Consider the following 18,688-nt stretch of genomic DNA (forward strand, 5'->3'; position numbering starts at 1 on the left):
TCAGATGTTTTCTGTCAGAATAATACAGCAATCGTAGTAAAGGTGGTTTATTGTTCTTTGTTGAACCTGCTCTGTTTCCCTTTTCTTCCATTTAAAATGGTCACATCAATTAAAAGTCCAAACAAGGAAGTAAATTTGAAAAAAATCAACTGTTTTCTCCATCTGGCGTTAGTTGCTGCTTCTGTTGCTATGACACCACTGTCATAGCAACGCTGCGGTGTCACAGTTTCATACACCCACTTTCTCCTGTTTGGGCCTGCAGGGGTTTGGGGGCGGAGTGAAATCTGGACGGTTTAAAGTTCACCACAGAGCCAAAACGGAGAAAAGCCGAAAAAGGGAGAAGATGAGCAAAGGAAAAGACCTGCAATCGGGCGAGCGTGCAAACACCACGCAGCTCACTGCATCCTACTCTGCCTCAAAAGCCTCTCACCTGATTCAGGTCAAACCATCAGTTCTTTAAAGCAAAATAAAAACCCGTATTGTGTCTGTAAACATGCAGTTTCTATCAGTCAAAAACAGGGTCAGCAATTAGACGCATTCGACTGTTTTTCTCGTCTGCTGTGTCCCAACACAGAAGCAGATCAGGGAAACTGCAAAAAGGAATGAAACGTATTAAACAACCAAACTTTTGAACCATTTTTAGCTCTTTTGTTTCCTCAGTCATTTCACATCTAAAGAAAGAAACCATCACTATCTGCTTCTTCATATAAAACATGACAACAAAAGAGTTTCGACATCTCATTGTCTGCAGAAGCATTGAAGCAGCAGTTTCACTGTTTTTTCCTGATGATAACTGTTCACAGTAACAAAGTCTGCACAGATGTTCCAAAGAGAGAAAAAGAAGACTATCTGGACTCTAAATATCTGCAGAATTTATAAGCATTTAAAAAAGAATACGCAGCAATTTATGACCCCCCCCCTCTCTGAGTTCTGCTCTGGTTGTTTTTTTGACAGCAAACATTCAAACTGTCTCAAATTCAGCTTGTTTTCCTTACATCTTTTTAATGAAAAGTGACGACTGTCTGACAGCTCCGATGAGAGATTCCTGAACACGTCTGTTTGAATTCAGAGCAGAGCTGCAGGTCAAACGCACAACGGATGCTTGTCAGTTTCTTCAAGTGGACGTGAAACGGGGATTTGGGGGGGAAAAAGAAGCACAATTTGCCTGCAGCGTCATCATGCAGATGATGAAGATGTGAAGCACACAGAATAAGAATATGTTGGGTTTGTACCTGGACTTGAGAAGATGAACACAACATGCAAAAGTCTAGATCTCAAACGACAAATGCAGATATGAAGCTATAAGCTCTCCTTCGACAAGTTTAACCCCAGTAGAGTGACGCCTGCATAGGCAGACTTTACATCACCCTCCTCCTCCTCACAAACACAGCACATAGTGGAGGGAAGGACACAACCCCCCAGAAAGAATTGAATGGAGATCGTTTTAAGGAAAAATCATAAAAATGGGGACTGCTATCGGAGGAACATGGGAGGCAGGTTTGCAAAGAGAGGATCAAAAACATCAGGGACAGAAACAGAGAAAATAGGAGAACGTCCTCGTCCTTAAGTGCACCGCTGCTCAGTCTTTGTTCATGTCTTTCCTTGCCGATTCACAACAGCAGCAGTTATATTTGGAGATGCGGCCACGTCAGACTCAGGCATCTTTAACCGGGGCGAGGGCAGGGCTGCTGCTTCACTGATTCACTGCGACAGCTGAGCACACACTGGAACCACTCACATTAAGGCGGCATGTTAAAAGGTAAGCAGCTGCCACAGGAGCCACCTGAGGATTGTTACAACACAAATCTGACTTCTTTCAAGAAACCATCATGCCAGGAGACACGGAGCTGACTCTCCTGCAGTCCATCAAAGAACAGGCGGAGGAGACACAGAGGCATTGGGGAATGTTTCATCTCACCTGCCAGAGTCCTCAAAAATGACAAATTTGGGCTTTTTTTCCAGACACAAAAAAAATGGAATTCCCTGAAAAAAATTTTTATCTGTTTATTTCTCAACACATCCTGGCATTGCTGTTTATTTGCTGAAGCCTAGCAGAAGGACAACTGTTTTGTGAAACAGCTTTTTGCTTTTTTAATTTGAAAAAACAAAATTGTGTCACTTTTTCTAGCGTTTTTTTCTTTCGGTGTAAACTCTGAACACAACAGTTTTTGTCAAGTCACCACTTGCGCACACACGTGCATACGAGTCAAGAATGGTAGAAATATGAACGTTATCGGGTCGCTCTTCCGGGCATCGCCTATTAAAACTCCTCCCTTGTTCTTAGTGCCTGCAGAGGGCAGTCACATGACCAGCCTTTTCCTGCATCTCCACCCTTGTTGAGGCTTCTTTCAGCCATTATAAAGGTAGAAGACGAAGCTTATTAACTCCATCAAAACTAAATAATCTTTGATTCCAAGTTATTAATGCAATATACTTTTTCTTAACATTATTGATTTAGTAAATCCGTTGTATTTAACTTGGTCCATGTTTTTCATCCTGTAGTTCATCATCATTGCACTAGGGGCAGTAGATGCTTCTCATTTCAAAATGGCTACTTCTACGAAATCCCAGAAGCTGTTTGGCTGGAAAAGTTTAGCTAAGTTTTAAAACTTTATGGTAACATTTAATTTATCTATTGTTAGTCATTTTTTACATGACTACCTTCTGCTTTGATAATATGCCACATTTATTATTTTTTAATACAGTTAAACCATGTTTAAAATGTGAGGATCACATTTGAGACAGTGGGTAAATAAGGCGCTATTCTGATGAACACTCATGTCAATAAACTAATATTTTATGACAAAGATTTACTAAATCACTTGATTTATCACTATATATTATAAAAATAGTGTTTTGACATTTCTTAGTGGATTATATCAAAGGGTTTGAAAGAATCGTAATTCCAAAAAATGTGAATTTTCTGTCATATATTTGATGTAGGCTCTACAGGATAAAAAAATATCCTGAGTACCGCAGAAGAAAAAAGGCTTTTTCTAAAGCCTTTTCTCAGCTAAACAAGTAAACTTGCTTACTTACTCTGCAAATAAACAAGGAAAAAAGGATCCAATAAACTCTGCAGAGCTGAGAAATAGATCCTTCTTTGTGTTCTGCCTAAAAAAGAAGCCGTTTGGTGCGTCTGCTGCCAAACACCAAGTTCATGTTTTCTTTTTTTGTCTGTTTTTCCTCAGAATCCAGAAGCGCAGGTGTGTTTTAAATTTAAATAAAACTTACAATTTATTCAAAGCACAAAAAAAAATTTAAAACTCAGAAATATTCCACTAATATTGACTGAAATAATAACTCATGTCCCACTTGAAGTTTCTGCAGGAGCTTTTAGAGGTTGTGTGTGTGAGCAGAACAGGACAGATCTTCACAGATAAACAGACAAATGTCACAACAGCAGAACATCCAGCTGCCTCACCAAGACAGAAGCTGGTTGATGTTTGGAAGATGGAGGCACACAGGAGAAGAGGGTTTAAACCAAAGATTTCTACCTTAAAGGCCACTCGGGGAGGGCATTTCTTTCCCAAACCCAGTGGAGGGCACATGTCGCGAAGCATCTCGTACATATTGCGGTAAGTCACGCGTCCGCTTCCAGGAGGGGAAGGTTGGAAGAAAACCATGGAGGAAGAGGGTGAGGGGATTACATCACAACACAAAATGGGGGGGGGGGGGGGACAAGAGGAAAAACACAGAAATCTTTGTTAATAAGATTTCTGGTTTGATCTGGAATGCCATACTAGATCAAGTAATGGATCCCAGAGAAACAGGAAAGGGATGTGCACCAAAGGATTCCTTGTGCCATGATGGTGGTTTAGGGGAAAAAAAGAGTTTGTTTTAAAAGGAAAACTCAACCCGAAATTAATCTTCCCAGCTGAGCTTTATACCTATACTTTGTGTTCAGGATTTTTTTCCATTACACTGCTCACAACAAATGATTTTTTAGGACAGAGACAGAGTTTGGGAAGTTTCCTGGAACTTTCAGTGGAGTTTTCCTTTAAGATAGCCTCTCTGTTTGCATGCAGACACATCCGCCACAACCAAAGAAGAAACAAAGCAGGTGAACATCTCTGATGCCTCTAGCTGGAGCCTGAAGGCTGTGCGCTGGCTGGTTAGTGAAGGACTGATGGACGCTCGGTCAGTCAGTCCAAAGCTATCACGGTCCCTTTCAAAACAAAGACTGTGTGGGTGTGCAAACCTTGTAGGCCACCCTGTTGGGGCACTTCTTGCCCAGGCCCAGGGGAGGCGAGATAAAACGCAATAATTTGTACATATCCCGATAGCAAATCCTCCCACTGAAAAAGATGAGACACGTTCAACAGGTTAGATCAGCCACTGCATCAGTTTCATCTGGAAGAACAAACTTCTGATGATGTCCTTCTGGCTGTTTTCCTGCAATATTTATGTAAAATAATCATTATTCTTTATGCGATAGATTTGATCATTTAGAACTGGACTAAGTGACCCCTGAAAAATAAACAGCTTTTATTCATATTTGTCAGAATAACCATTCTTGCTCTGATACATTTTTGAACACGTCTCGATAATCAACTTTTTTTTTCTTTATTGCAAGTTATTCAGGTTAAAAACGGACCAATCAGATGCCTCACCTTGAACGATCGAAACATTTGGTTGACAGATTTTGTGTAGCCCACTTTCCAGTCGTAGGGGTGCTGACTTCCAACCAACTCACTCCTGGTTGGCAGGAGTGGTTGCCATAGAAACGGTGACTCAGAACAACTCTGACCAATCACTGCTTTTAGATGTTAACTGGCTCCATTATGTTGGCGCCCGTATTGGGATAAAAATAGCGACTGAATCGACGTCCCTTCGCTGGAACCGGATGGGTGATGTCACTTGGTGCTGTTCTCATATACTGTCAATGGTTTGAAGTATCAGAAACTTAGCCTTCTAGATCAGAAAACTATGGTTTTGCTGAAATATATTTCCTCTCAGCACATAAAACCCAGAAAACGGTCAGACAGGAAGCCTCTAATTCACTCTGACAGAGTGACAAAGAAAAGCGTTGTCTGTATGGGGCTGAAGGCACTTTAGGGACCAGCTCACCACCATTCTAAGGCATTTATAATTCTTCCTCTCTGAATTGTCTGTCAGGTTCCAAAGTTCTGCACCTTTCCTGGGTTCTTGGCTCAGTGACAAAGCTCTTTAATAAGCCTTGAATAATTGGAGACAGATGATGCTTCGCACCGCCTGAATCAATTCTGCTGTTTCTTTTAGGATAAACTTGTCAATTGAGTGTAAAGGGTAGAAAGATGCAGACATAACCCTGCAGAGTCCTATCACAGACACAGGCAAAGGTCTGAGGCAGACAGGACTTTGGAGCCGACGGCTTATCAGGGAGTAAAACGGCTGAGCGGACATGGAGCAGAACGCTGGATTTACATACAAATCAGTCCAACGAGGAGGCTTGTCACCAGCTTCAGCAGACACTCCAAGCTCAGGCTTAATGTCGCTCACCCATCACTGCTTAGACGAGATTTTCCCCCAGTCATCCAACCGGAGCCCCAACACCCAACTGAGAACCCCGTCTCCAGGACAGCCTTTGACAGAGAAAAGTACCTCCTCCGCACTGCTGTGAAAGACCTGTTGATGCGGGAGCTGTGAGTGTGATTCCTACCAGGCAGCTGGGTCATATTCTGCCCAAACGCGGATGAACTCATCCAGGTGGTGAGGCCCCAGGATGGAGGCGTCCCGGGTCAGGTACTCAAAGTTGTCCATGATGACGGCGACGAACAAGTTTAGCATCTGGAAGGAAAAGGAATACAAGATATGACAATGACAAATATGACAATTAAAATAGCATTTACATTTCTGAAATTAAAACAAATTCCATGAACCAAAATGTAAAAAAAAAAAAAAAACATTTTGCAAAACAAAAGTAATTTCCAGAAATCAAAACTAAGTGTAGAGAAACATGAAGACAAAACAAGAAGCTGGAAACCGTAAATATGCAACATCACTGATTGGATGATGACGTTTGAGTTTTAAAGAAGAGGGAAAGCAGAAGCATGTTTTGTCTTAAGTGAGGTAAAGAGTTTATCCAGACTTTTGCAGTGGGCATAGCCAGAAGCTCAAAGAAATATTTTCTGACAGGGAACATTTTAATGACAAATAACTTTCCGTTGAAAAGGTGAACAAACGTCATCATCCAATCAGTGATGACCCAAAGTACCTACCTTTTCCGGTTTCTTATTTTGTTTCATGTCGTTTTACCGTTACCGTTTTTGGATTTTGAGAAAGTTTTGTTTCTGAAGTTTTTCCTTTTTAAATTGTTTCACTTTTTTAAATTGTTTTTTGGTCTCTGGAATTTTGTTATTTGTTGTTTTGATGTTTACTATATTTTTGCGTTGAGCGATTTGTTGATCTGATTTCAACTTCAGGGCCCACACAGGACCCCCCATAAAATAAATAAATAAAAGGAACCCTGCAGTTTGTTCCTGTCTAAACATTTACGATTTCTTTTCATCCGGGATCTTATTCCAAATAGTTTCCTTTTGTACCTTTGTCTCTGTCATGATTGGATGTGAAAAACAAAACAGTCAGCAAACCTGAAACACGTACATAAGACATTTAGAAGAAAGGCTATTTATTGTGAGTTTTCCTTTTTTCAATCATTACCATCTAATTGTTAAAACTGATGTAATAGGACAATTGAAATCAAAACTAAATGATGCCCTGAAGGATTTTCTGACCAGGAAGGAGCAGAGGAAGATGAAGGAGACAAAGTAGAAGTAGGCGAAGTCACTGCCGCACTCCTTCTCCGTGGTTCCTGACAGTTTGTCACACGGCCGGTTGCTGAGGCAGGCCAGCATGATCTCGTGCCACGCCTCGCCCGTGGCGCTCCTGAAAACCAAAAGCGCAGAGTTGGCAGCACACATCGACTGAGGTCATTTAACAGCTTCAGGTGCAGAGTACCTGAACAGAAGAGTCAAAGCCTGGAAGAAGGTCTGGAAGTTGTTGTGGTGATTGATGGCAGTCTCCTCGTTCAACTCGATGTTTCCAAACACCTGAGGGGAGTCAGCCAGCAAACCAAGGACACTGACGTGTTTTCAAAATCATTTTGCATAAATGTATAAACGCCACAAATTCTGGAATATCCGGAGTGGGCTTTGGAGACCCAGACCAAGTTTAGAGCTTCAGTTTAATTTGTGAAAACATGCATTCTGTTTAATGGCCAACAGGGGGAACCTCTCTGATAACAAATTGAAGCCTGACTGAAGAAATATAGAAATGAAGCATGAAAAAAACAACAAACAATCACTTCAGTTTCTAGTCTCAATTACTTTTATCACATGTTCTTTGCAGAAAAATCCTTCATTTTTATTTTACAAGATTGTAAAAAAAAGAAAAGAAAAAGGCCTGCATGGTGGCTCTTGCCTCACAGCAAGAAGGTCCCTGGTTCAAGTCCCGGCTGGGGGACCTGAAACAGAACACCAATGAGGGACCTTTCTGGGTGGAGTTTGCATGTTCTCCCCTGACCTGCATGGAATCCGGCTTCCTCCCACCGTCCAAAAAACATGCTTCATAGGTTCATTGGTCTCTCTAAATTGTCCATACGTGTGAATGTGAGAGTGCATGGTGATTGTGACTCTGCAACAGACTGGCAACCTGTCCAGGGTGACCCCAGCCTTCGCCTGCATGTGGCCGGGATAGGCTCCAGCAGCCCAGTAACCCCAAAAGGGAACAAACGGATTAGAAAACGGATGAATTAATGAAAGGTTGGAAGAAGATCATTCAAAAAATCCAAATTAAAACAAGTAAATACTTCTCCTAGATTTTCTTCCAACATTTTCTGCTCTGAGGCTTATGAGCCTTGTAAGTTGAACTTGTTTTGCACTGCAAAAAAAGGCCCCTTAGAAATCAGTCAAAAATTCCGACATAGGCAGATTTTCATTAAATAAGCAAAAACAAAACGAGCCATAAAGGGGAAGAAAATTAGTCTTACCAAATATTTTTATTTTAAGAAAAAACTTTAGTCATGTGTTTTCTTAAGCCAATAATATTATGCATTTGAGAAATATTAATGATAAAATTATTCTTCATGCAGACAGAAAATAAGACTAGTTTTCTTTTTTACTTTTTTTAAGATTCCCTTTATGCTGTATACTTTGATTTTCTCCTGCTGAGCAACGTGATGATTTATTCTGAATAAATGAAACGAAAATAGACATAAGACTACTCCTACTCTAGGAACTTCTAGATCCCTATAGTGCAAGAACATAGATATTTTTGCATCGTGATTACATCATACCCATGGTCTGCATCATACTCATAACTGCAAACAGTCCTAATCTGCAGTCAATCAATGAAAAAAATTACCACAGACTGTTCAGGTCCAGTTCATCTGGAAATCTCAGTCTCCACAGAAAAAGCCATATTAAACAACTTTAAATGTTCAAGAGCTCAATTTGCTGCTATCAAATTAACAAACTGGATACCAGTTAAGTGCAGAACTGAGGTGCAGGCAGTCTTAAAACCACGCCCACACTGCAAAAACAGAATCTTAAGAAAGTAAAAAATGTCTTATTTTCTGTTTTGCAAGAAAAACAATCTTGTCAAGAACGTTTTTCAATAGCAGAATAATCTTATTTTGAAAAAAAAATTTTATTGATTTTTAAGGGGCCCTTTTTTCTTTCTAGTCCTAGCATCGCGTTTAACAAAGAGCTGAACAACTGACTCAGCATTGCTCTGTCATTTCCACCAACTGCCAAAAAACACAAATGTTTCAGGAACAAGTTCCCCATGAAAATTTCATGACTCACTGAAATGTTCCTGAAACTCAGTGAACTGAATGTAAGAAGCAGGCCACAAACACCCCTCCCCATACCCTCTTTCATCAGAAAACAACATGAGCACAGAGGAGTTGACTTCCAACTATAGCCCAGATTTAAGAAGGTCTGCAGCTCACACCCATCTCTGGAAGGATGTAAGGGGGTCATTCTATGCCTTTCCCAGGGCTGTTCATGTTTATTAACCTATTTTCACAAAGAGGCACCTTTTTTTGAAGATGTACCGATCACTGTGTTGAATAAAAAACATCTGTTTGGAGGGTGAGCATGTTGGGAGGGCAGGAAAAACCAAAGCTTGGGAGGGGTAGTATCAAAAAAGTTTGAGAGCCACTGAGTTTAGTTGACTGACTTAAACCGACATAAAGAAACAGAAAATACTGACTTCAGACAATTTAACCTTTTTTTTTTAATTGAGGAGAGACAGATTCTGAAGAGCTCGGGTTGTGTCATACATAAATCTAAACATTGTTAATTTCTGTTAGTATTTTTGTTTTAAAGCAGATGTTGTTGCTCATATTTGCAGAACATTTTAGAATGTGCAGCAAAAAATGAAAAGAAAGGTAAATAATGCAAATAATATTTATAATTTTGTTTTAGTGAGTAAGTATTTGAATCCTTCCTGATATCATAGGCTTGCCCATTTAAAAAGAAACCGACAGTCTGTCATCCCAATAGTAGGTTAAGTAACCCTTGTGCTATCCTAGACACTTTAACATTGGGAGTTGGGTCATCTAGACCCACTAGACAGTGCTCTGAACCTTTTTTCTTCAATGATTTGTGATCTTCACTGGTGTCCATGGATGACATGAAATCTTTCCACCTTTATCCATCTTTGTCATGGTAGGGAGAACACGTCAATATAAGGGTGGGGTCATCTAAGATGGCACAAGGGTTTTAAATAGTAAGTGATAGAAAATCACATACAAAAAAAAACAACATCAGAAAATCCACTTGAAGACCTTAAATCTGAGTTAAAAAAATGTTTTGACTGCACAAATTTACCTGAGCAATAAATGTTTTTTTATATTTTCCAATTTGCAACAGCAAACTGTCCTTGAGTTAAAAAAAAAAAGAGTTGTGGCTGTGGAAATAGTTTTAATACAATTTTTGACAGATGTGTTTTACTGCCTCTACCAGAATTTTTAAAAGAAAATAATAATTGAAGGCATTTTAACAATGTCAGGCTCAGACAAACGCAGGGACACAGGAACAGGGACGCAGTTCCAGCTCACTTACTTAGGACCTCCTCTATGTGGGTTTTTAAGAACAACAAACACTTCTGGGCTGTGCCTCCCTGCACAGCCCAGAAGCTCAGTTGTGATATCCAAACACTTTTCATTCAGCAAAACAGAAAGTGGTACATATTTTCCTAGAATTTATGCATTTTTTTCAGATTGGGGGAGTCCATTGGTCTGGACTGAGTCTGCTTTAATTTGAGTCATTGGTCAAGAATTACAAGGGCGGGGCAAAGCAACAAGAGACAGAACAATGGAAGTCCTTTTGCAATCACTTATTCAAATTTTGCATTTCACTGACCAATTTTAAACATCTGTATCCACATCAGGTATAACCCTTTTTACCTGCCTCTTTGGTACGGTGGAGGCATGCTGAAAGGCCATGCATCGGTTAAGAGGGTATGCTGATAAGTGTTTATGACACAGAGATTGTCAGAAAAGCAGTGTGAGGTCAATGTATGTCACGTTAAAAGTTGTTTTAATAAGCTAGCATTCATACGACTACATTTCAATGAGTCACCGTGTCTCATCGTTTTCCTAATGTTTTTCTGAGGCTCATGGCTGCTTCCTTCCTACACTGTTTACATCCCGTGATGCCCGGCGTCATGATGGCGGACGTTTTGGTCCAGTTGTTCCACTCCGAGCACAGAGCGTATTCAGACTGAGGGATCTCAGAGCGAACCAAATCTCATTCCGTTTGGAAACTAACCAAGACCACCTCAAAAGATGGGTCTGAGAACGATTACTGATCCTGGTCCAGGAACCGCTTGGACCAGGACACGTGGCTGTCCTGGACCACGGAACGCCTGGGTGTATACAGACTGAAAATGTGTTTTGGAATATCGTGGGGAAACAAACTCTGGTTCACTTAAATGAACCAAATGTGTCCAGCCTGAATACACCCTAATTCTATTTTTTTCTGACCAGGAAGTCCAGGAAGATCCTTCTCCATCTGTCAGGATGGAGACCAGTAAACCCCAGATTACTGACTGAATGTTGCCATCATAAACCTTTCACGTACATCTGTATTTTTATCAATGTGTTGTTTTGTACAATTTGACTAATAGTTATCTATTGATAAGCACTGTTTGTCTCATTGATGCTCCCATCCAACACCCCCATGTGTTGAAGGTTCCTGTGTACAGCAGGAATGCCTGCAGAGCCAGATGTGCAGCTCTAACCTGGCCTCCTCTTCTTCATTATTACTATTAGTTGTTTTGCAACTCAGACAAGTACCTGAGTTGTTTTGATTAAATGAGGTTTGCTAAATTGATGGCGCCCCACAGCTCAAAGCCCCCCACACCCACTCCATACTGTGCTTGTTTGATAATGGACTCTGTGTCATCTCATTTGTTTCAATATTTTGACCTTTCTGATTGTTTACAAAGAAAAAGCAAGTAAAATTAAATTAAAATATAAAAGCATCGATTGAAGAAATTCCTGCTCTCATTTTGTCAAACAGGATCTGCTTTGTTGAGTTGATTTGAAAACAAAAATCCCTGGGATATCTGGATTTAAAGATGACTTACTTGTCTTGGAGTCTTTTTTTTCCCCAATTGAATCGGTTAGTTCAAAAGGGGCCCAAGTCCAAGAGGTTTGTTTTTCCAGGAAGTCATTTTAATTGCATAGCTTAAAAGGAGGCCACACCAAATGATTATTACTTTACCCAGATTTAGCACCAGTTCATGGCTTACAAATGCTATAATATGAAGCACCTCACTTTTATCATTTCAAAGGACTAGCAAACTAAAGTCTCTGGACTTGGGCCCTTCTTGAATTTAAAAGGGGCACTGTGATATTGGATAACAGTGCTGCCATCTATGGGATAAAGCTAAACCCATGCAAGAGAGGCCCAAGTCCAGGAATTTTGCACGTAATGCATTTTAAATGTCAAGCATAGTCAATACATTACAACAGACTTGGGACTTTTTTTGCACATAATCAGATAGCTTTTCCCTTGAAGACCATAGATATACATATAATATCTCTATTTAGAAAAATTGTGGACTTGGGCCCCTTGTGAACTAACCAATTCAATTATAAGGGCATCCAAACAGTAGTTCTAAAAAGGAGTTAGTGTTTCTTCCTGTGCTGGTCGTCTCCACTGACCTGCATCCCGATAATGGCGTAGATGAAGAACAGCATGGCGATGAGCAGGCAGACGTATGGCAGAGCCTGCAAACAAACAGAGTTTGAAGATGCTGCAGCAGAAACCACACACACATTTCCTTTCCCAGCTCCCATGAACTCATGCTCGGCCTCTGCTCTCATCTTGCCTCCCTTTCTGCATGCAGACTCACTAATCTGATTCTCCACAGAGGATGAGCCCCCCTGTAAGATTTCAGAGTCCTCTTTAGAAACCAGAGCAGTCACTTTGACCGCCAGGGTTGATTCTTTTAACAGACTATTTATACGACTGCAAGGAGGAGGAGGCCAACATTTGCTGTAATTAAAGAGCTTCCTTTTTCTCAATTTGACACTGCTGTCCATGCTCATTGGGTTTAAAGGATTTGACGATAAACCCACTGCACTCCTTATAAAACTCCACCCTCCTTGGGAACATTTCTGAGCAAAGTGTCTCCGTGTGGAAGTCCCAACTGCCGTGTTCTGTTGATAGACATCCAGGGCGGTTCCAGAGAGTTCTGCTACTCTTCTGGAGCCTTTGTCTGACGTCTGTCTTCAGTCTTCAGCAGATTTCCAGGATGATTTGATTTTGTCCTTCTGACATTAACAGGGGTGTGGAAATGAGCTCATAGGTCTCCACACCCCGGTGTAGCTTGATCAGTGATATCATTTTAAAATAGTGTTCTCATGTGACTGCGTGGTGGTGTAGTGGTTGCCTCACAGCAATAAGTCATTGGTTCAAATCCCTACGAGGTTCTTTCTGTGTGGAGTTTGCATGTTTTCCCCGTACATGTGTGCGTTTTCTCCAGACACTCCAGCTCCCTCCCACAGTCCAACAACATGTTTCATAAGTTAATTGGCACCAAGACAGATTGGGGACCTGTTTATGGTGTACTCCGCCTTCGATTTATGTGTTTACGTTGAACTCCGCCTTCGCCCAAAAGTTGCTGGGATAGGCAACAAAAACCAATGGCCCGAAAAGGATTTCTTGGGTTTGTTTACTGGGATGTATGGGTGGATTGTGACCACATGGGACTTATTTAATAACGATTTATAGGATTCAGATCATCGTGCACACATACACTTAAACCATAAAGGTAAATAAGGCAACTGTTCATGCATGCATTCAGTGGATAACAAATGTTTACATTGCTATAAACCACTGAGAGGCCAAGGAAACTACCATGGACAACCCAACCATGATATTGTCGTATCTGACAATATCACATCGTTTAAGTGTCATTACAGGTGAGGATCCGTGTATTTGGCTCCCACAGATGCTCCACTGGACTCAGACCTGGGGTTTTGACTTGTGTTAGGGCTGGATTATGATCAGCATGATCAGACATGGGGGATCTATGTAAATCACAACATACTGGACTAGCACTGAGTTCAAAAAGAACATCATTGCAAGTCATATTGACCTTTACTTGGAAAATGCCACACTGTCTATGAGTCAGATCTATAGATCGCTTTTCCTTGAGACTAATTTCTGAAGTCTTCCGACAGAACATTACTCAAAGTAACCTTCCACTCTCCACAAACCTGACTCATTGGACAAGAACCGTTCTGCTGCTGGTTTGAGGTTTAGTTCCAATGACCGCAGCAAATTATCTAGACATTTAGTCACCAATCAATAACTGATCCCGACTTGGATCTCTGAAGGAGATAAGTTGGATTTGAAACACTCAACTCAATTCTTTTTACGACTCACTTGAACTAAACTGTACAGTTCTTTCATTTTTCTGCACATCCTTGAATTTTCTTTTCTTTTTTTCTGTATTTCTGTGAGGATTTCACTTTCATTTGGTGCCCAACAGTTTACTACCATGAGGCGGCTCTTGAAAGAGCTGCGGTCACAGGTTAAGCTCAAAGGGGACAGGGCCTTCAGGCTTTGATCGCTACGCCCCTCCACATATATGAGCTGGGCCTCTGCTTTCTTGCAAAACCCCTTCGTAAGGGAAATATACAGTAAGTCATTTTTATTTCTTGCCTTTCAGAGATGTTTTTTTATATTTTCAATTAAAAAAAATTATTCAATGTTTTTCTTTTCACCACCGTGCTCTTCCGAACAATTTTTGCCTTCCCTTTTGTCCTTGCTTACAAATACAGCTGAGCCAAATGTTGTAAAGCTTTGGTTTAATTTCACTGAGGAAGAAGTACCTTGCTTCCAGGAAATCTGGGCTGCTGTTACTTTACTGTGCATGTCACTCATCAAACATGACTTTTGCACTTAGTAGTTTTTTTGTTGTAATTGTCACTGGTACAACAAAATTCAAAAAGTGCTCTTCGGTCAGTGCATCACTCATACATTAAAACAAGTATTTACTGTGATTTCATTTTCTAACAAAAGAAGAAAAATAAATAAATAAATAAAAAGTGCATTAATGGGTCATTGAAAACAAGAATTTAGAATCAATTCATTTGCAGCTAATTAAAAAGCGCATCAAAATTAAAACAGGGATATGCATCTATTACTAGCGTTAAAACCAGAATAAATAGTAATAAATGTATTTTTTACATTTATTACATTTATTACTTTGTCATTCACCATTGGGCAGTTTTAGCACATTCTTATTTTATTATTTTTCTGCTTTTATTTCCGCTTTAAATTAATGGATGTATGTTTTTCCACATTCTCAACACATTCTCCGGCCCTCCTCCACCCTGTTCTCCACCCTTTGGCATGGTCCCTGCATTTATTTACCTTTAGTGTCGAGACCAAGGCTTGCTTGACACCCAAACATACTAGATCTTTATCGACCTACGGCCTAAACATTAGGTTTTATGGACTTCTTTGTTTGTTTTTGTTTTTTACATATTTCTGTATCGCAGCTTTCATGTGGAAGTCAAGTCAAAATACAAAATTTCAAATGAACTCACAACCAGTTCTTTCCCCGATCTTTGTAAATCCATTTCCGTGTTTACCAATTGGAACAAACAGTGCTCCGCTCAGTAGAGGAGACTAGAGAGTTTCTAAGAAAAAGTGGGTTTCAGGTTCAGCAGTGTGATCCCACCTTAAAAGACTGAACGAAGGTCCACAGCAGGATGCGGATGGTGTAGCCCTGCCGCAGCAGCTTGATGAGGCGAGCTGCTCTGAACAGCCTCAGGAAACTCAGGTTTATCATCTTGTTCTATTGAAGGAGAAAAAGTCAAAATTACTTAAAAAAAAATAAGGATTGAAATGCTAAAAAACAAACAAATCAAAGACAGCTTCCAGTCTAGTTAACACATTTCTATGCAGATCTTAGTTTTAGTGCGACACAGTTAGACAGTATATCTTATGGTAATGTCATCAGGCTTCAGCTCAGTCACTAATTTGCTGAGTTTCTCAGATGTGTGTATTATCTGACACTGAGGATTTAGCAGACACTTTAGACTAAGACTGAGGCAGAAAGTGACACACACACTGACAGGGGAATTGAAAAGAAGTCAGCAGCCAACAAGAAAAGCCACTTACCGTCTGAAGGTGCCAGATGTGACAGAGGAAGCAGAGTGAGGGCACAGGCGCCAGCAAAGACACAAACAGCCACACAGAAACACGGGAGTAAAGCCAGAAAGGAGACAGAGAAGAAGACTAGTGACGGCATGAAGAAAAACGCAAACACCGAGAGAGCTGCAGTAACACAAACACTTCCTCTTTGTGTCGGTAACGGCGGTAACTGCTCCCGGTCTGCTTTGGCTTCATTTTAGGATTATGTATTATGATTAGTATTATTAGTAGTATTTTCTGCCAGGTCAGAGAAACCTCTACTAGACTTAAAGCCAGTGATTGGTTTAAATGTTTTAAAGTCAAAGTTTGACGTTATAGAAGTCTGCTTGGCAGGGTTTTCTCGAATAGTAGTGAGGCAGGCATCTTTGCAAAAGTTACCGTATTTTCCGCACTATAGGACACAGCATATTATAAGACACACCATCAATGAATGGTCTATTCTTGAAATGATGTCATATTATGACAATGAAGTGCTTTAAGCAAAAGAGTCAGAGGTAAGTCCGTCTGTCAGAAGTCAGAGCTCTATCTCCCCCTTTGGTAACCAGCGAGAATTGTCTCCCGAGTTCTAGCCACATGACAGCTCCCAGCATCCCCAGCGCACACACCTAACTCTCATTTGTTCATCACCTGCAGCATACTTAAGCACTGCACTAACCTGAGCTCTATTGTTTGTGCCACTCTGCCTTCCCCACCGAGCGTTAAATATGGACCTGATCTTTTGTCTCACGGCCCTGTTTCTGACTCTGTTTGCCTGCCGCCTGCCCCGACTCTCGCCTGGATCCTGACTACCCTGCCTCTCCTCTGATGATCTCATGCCTGTTATTGACTTCGGCCTTCCTGACCCTGATTTAGCTTTGTGGACTTTTAGCTAAGCTAATAAACCTGCTGCATTTGGATCCAACTGTGATACCGAGGTCAATCAGACTTTATTAACAGAGTTCCAGTAACTCTACCCACGTTAACATATTCACAATACCTGTAACTCTCAACCTTCTTTGCAATCTGGAAAAAAAACATACTCATTCCGCTAAAACAAACGTTATAGCAACTACGCTAACTCCCAACCCTGTTAGTAACACATAAAAAAAAAGTTCAGCACGCTACGTCTTAGCCATGTTAATGTATTGACAAAACACCCAACCAAACATTTTGACAGAGCGCCGTGTACCTCTCAAAATTGCATCAAAATCACTAAGCACAACCAGAATTAATCAACATATAAGGCGCATTTTCGTTTTTTTAAGAGCCACCTATAATTTTTTTAACAGCTTGAAGTAACGACGTTTGCAGAGCTGAAACCATGCCATACTAAATTTACTTTTTATTAATATTGTTTGGAGTTTCAATACTGTCTTGTTTGGGTTGTTATGCTTGTTACAGCCTTTCTCCCTTTCATTTTGGTGTGATGCTTGTAATGACTGCACCTAGCAAGAGTGCACACAGGTTGTCCACAAGTAGTGAGACAGAGGGATGCTTCAGATTAACTCCTCAGAGGCTTCGGACATCACAATCAAGCAAACTGCTTCCAGACTTCTACACGTCTTTCACTACAGTTTTCCTGATCTGTCTCTATCTACTTCGAGTGTGCTTCTGCAGCGTGAGGCAAAGCTTCAAACATACACAGCGATACTTTCTACGACCCACTCTGCCTGCAGCTCTTACATTTATCTCTGTGAACAAAATGTCGGTGATGCTTCCAATCACAGTCACAAAGTCGAAGACGTTCCAGGGTTCCTTCAGGTAGTTCTGCGACAAAAAAAATAAATAAAAGAAAGGTTAAACATTTGAATTGTAACTTAAAGAATGTCTGATCAAATGTAACTGTTTTAAGTTTGGCACTAATTCCTAGAAAGATAAAATCCTTAGATTATCTCACTAATTTGTTCTGACAGTCTCGGTTAGTCTAACTTTGTTAGTTTTAGTTTATGAAGATCCAAGAGTCCTCCATTTCCAGAGTCAACCCAGAAACTCAAGACCTCATTACAAATACTGTGAGGATCTAAGGACTTCAGGTAGATTTAAAAGGAGATTGGAGATTCTAAGAGTCTTGTGACTATTTTAATTTTGCTTGTAGGGTGTATTCATGCATTTTGCATAAATATTGGCTCTGGATCCTCTGGCAGTTCGTCAATCAAAGGTACAGCCTTAAGCATATCGCTTGAAGCTCTGTTAGCGTGACGGTTAGATTCCTCTGCGCAGGAGCACTTTTGGTAAATCGGCTTGGTCGGTAAGGAGCACCAGTGCTTGGAACTCAGTACCTGGGGAGGTCAAGTTGCCAACAACATTCAAGGGCTTCACAAAAAAATGAAAATGGCTTGTCATCTTCTGTAGCTCTCAGCACTAAAAGACAAATATGTTTTGGAGGCTGTGACTACATGTTGTGTTGTTTTAATGCTATAAATGTCGTTTTATGATGTCGGGTTTTATCTGTTTGTATAGAAAGTGTTTGTATGTGAACTTAGTATTTGTATTTATGCTTTTTAAGATCATGGCCAGGTGCTACAGATGAAAACTAGCCTGTGGGTTATTCTGACTTATTTAAACCATGTTCAATCATGTGGCTTTTAAAATTGCACTGTCCCCTTTTAAAAGAGATATTATTATTACCAATTTTATTATTATATTTTTTACATATTGTTTTGCAAATGTTTTTTGCTTTTATTAAGTGACAGTTACTAGTTTTATCCATTTAACATTTTTTTTACATTCATTGGATTAATAAGTAGTTCATTCATATTTAACTATGTTATAAATTGAAAACTTAAACTTTTACTTTATATCTTTTAACTCAAGTGTCTACCATGTACTTTAATTATTTGACAGTTTTCTGGGCTCTTTTTAATTCCTTGCTATTATTTTTAATTAATTTATTTGTGTATGGGATTTTTTCATTGAAATTCTGTGTGCCCATGGCTTCATTTTTGGATAATTTATATTTGGATTATTGGATAATTTCGAGATGCAAAATTGTGATAAAGGGGTTACATAAAAAGGAATTTGAGTTGATGTGATTTAAATTAATT

The 18,688-nt window shown here is 40.1% G+C and overlaps 1 protein-coding gene across 5 annotated transcripts in view; it reads right to left on the reverse strand.

Moving 5' to 3' along the window:
• The window catches only part of cacna1bb (calcium channel, voltage-dependent, N type, alpha 1B subunit, b), a 226,665-nt gene that overhangs the window by 27,389 nt on the left and 180,588 nt on the right, over window positions 1–18,688 (reverse strand). For 4 of the 5 annotated variants that reach the window (XM_023960545.2, XM_078955698.1, XM_078955697.1 and 1 more), the window contains 7 exons: window positions 17,328–17,411; window positions 15,190–15,306; window positions 12,158–12,223; window positions 6,940–7,031; window positions 6,717–6,867; window positions 5,642–5,769; window positions 4,202–4,298 (listed from right to left, as the gene is read on the reverse strand). In XM_023960545.2, coding sequence (XP_023816313.2) covers window positions 4,202–4,298; window positions 5,642–5,769; window positions 6,717–6,867; window positions 6,940–7,031; window positions 12,158–12,223; window positions 15,190–15,306; window positions 17,328–17,411 — 735 coding nt within the window. Of the gene's footprint in view, window positions 1–3,497; window positions 3,595–4,201; window positions 4,299–5,641; window positions 5,770–6,716; window positions 6,868–6,939; window positions 7,032–12,157; window positions 12,224–15,189; window positions 15,307–17,327; window positions 17,412–18,688 lie in introns of all 5 variants that reach the window. The other variant, XM_078955700.1, reaches the window with a different exon arrangement.

Source organism: Oryzias latipes, chromosome 12 (genome assembly GCF_053564925.1).
Source record: "Oryzias latipes strain Hd-rR chromosome 12, Olatipes_Hd-rR_3.1".
NCBI lineage: Eukaryota > Metazoa > Chordata > Actinopteri > Beloniformes > Adrianichthyidae > Oryzias > Oryzias latipes.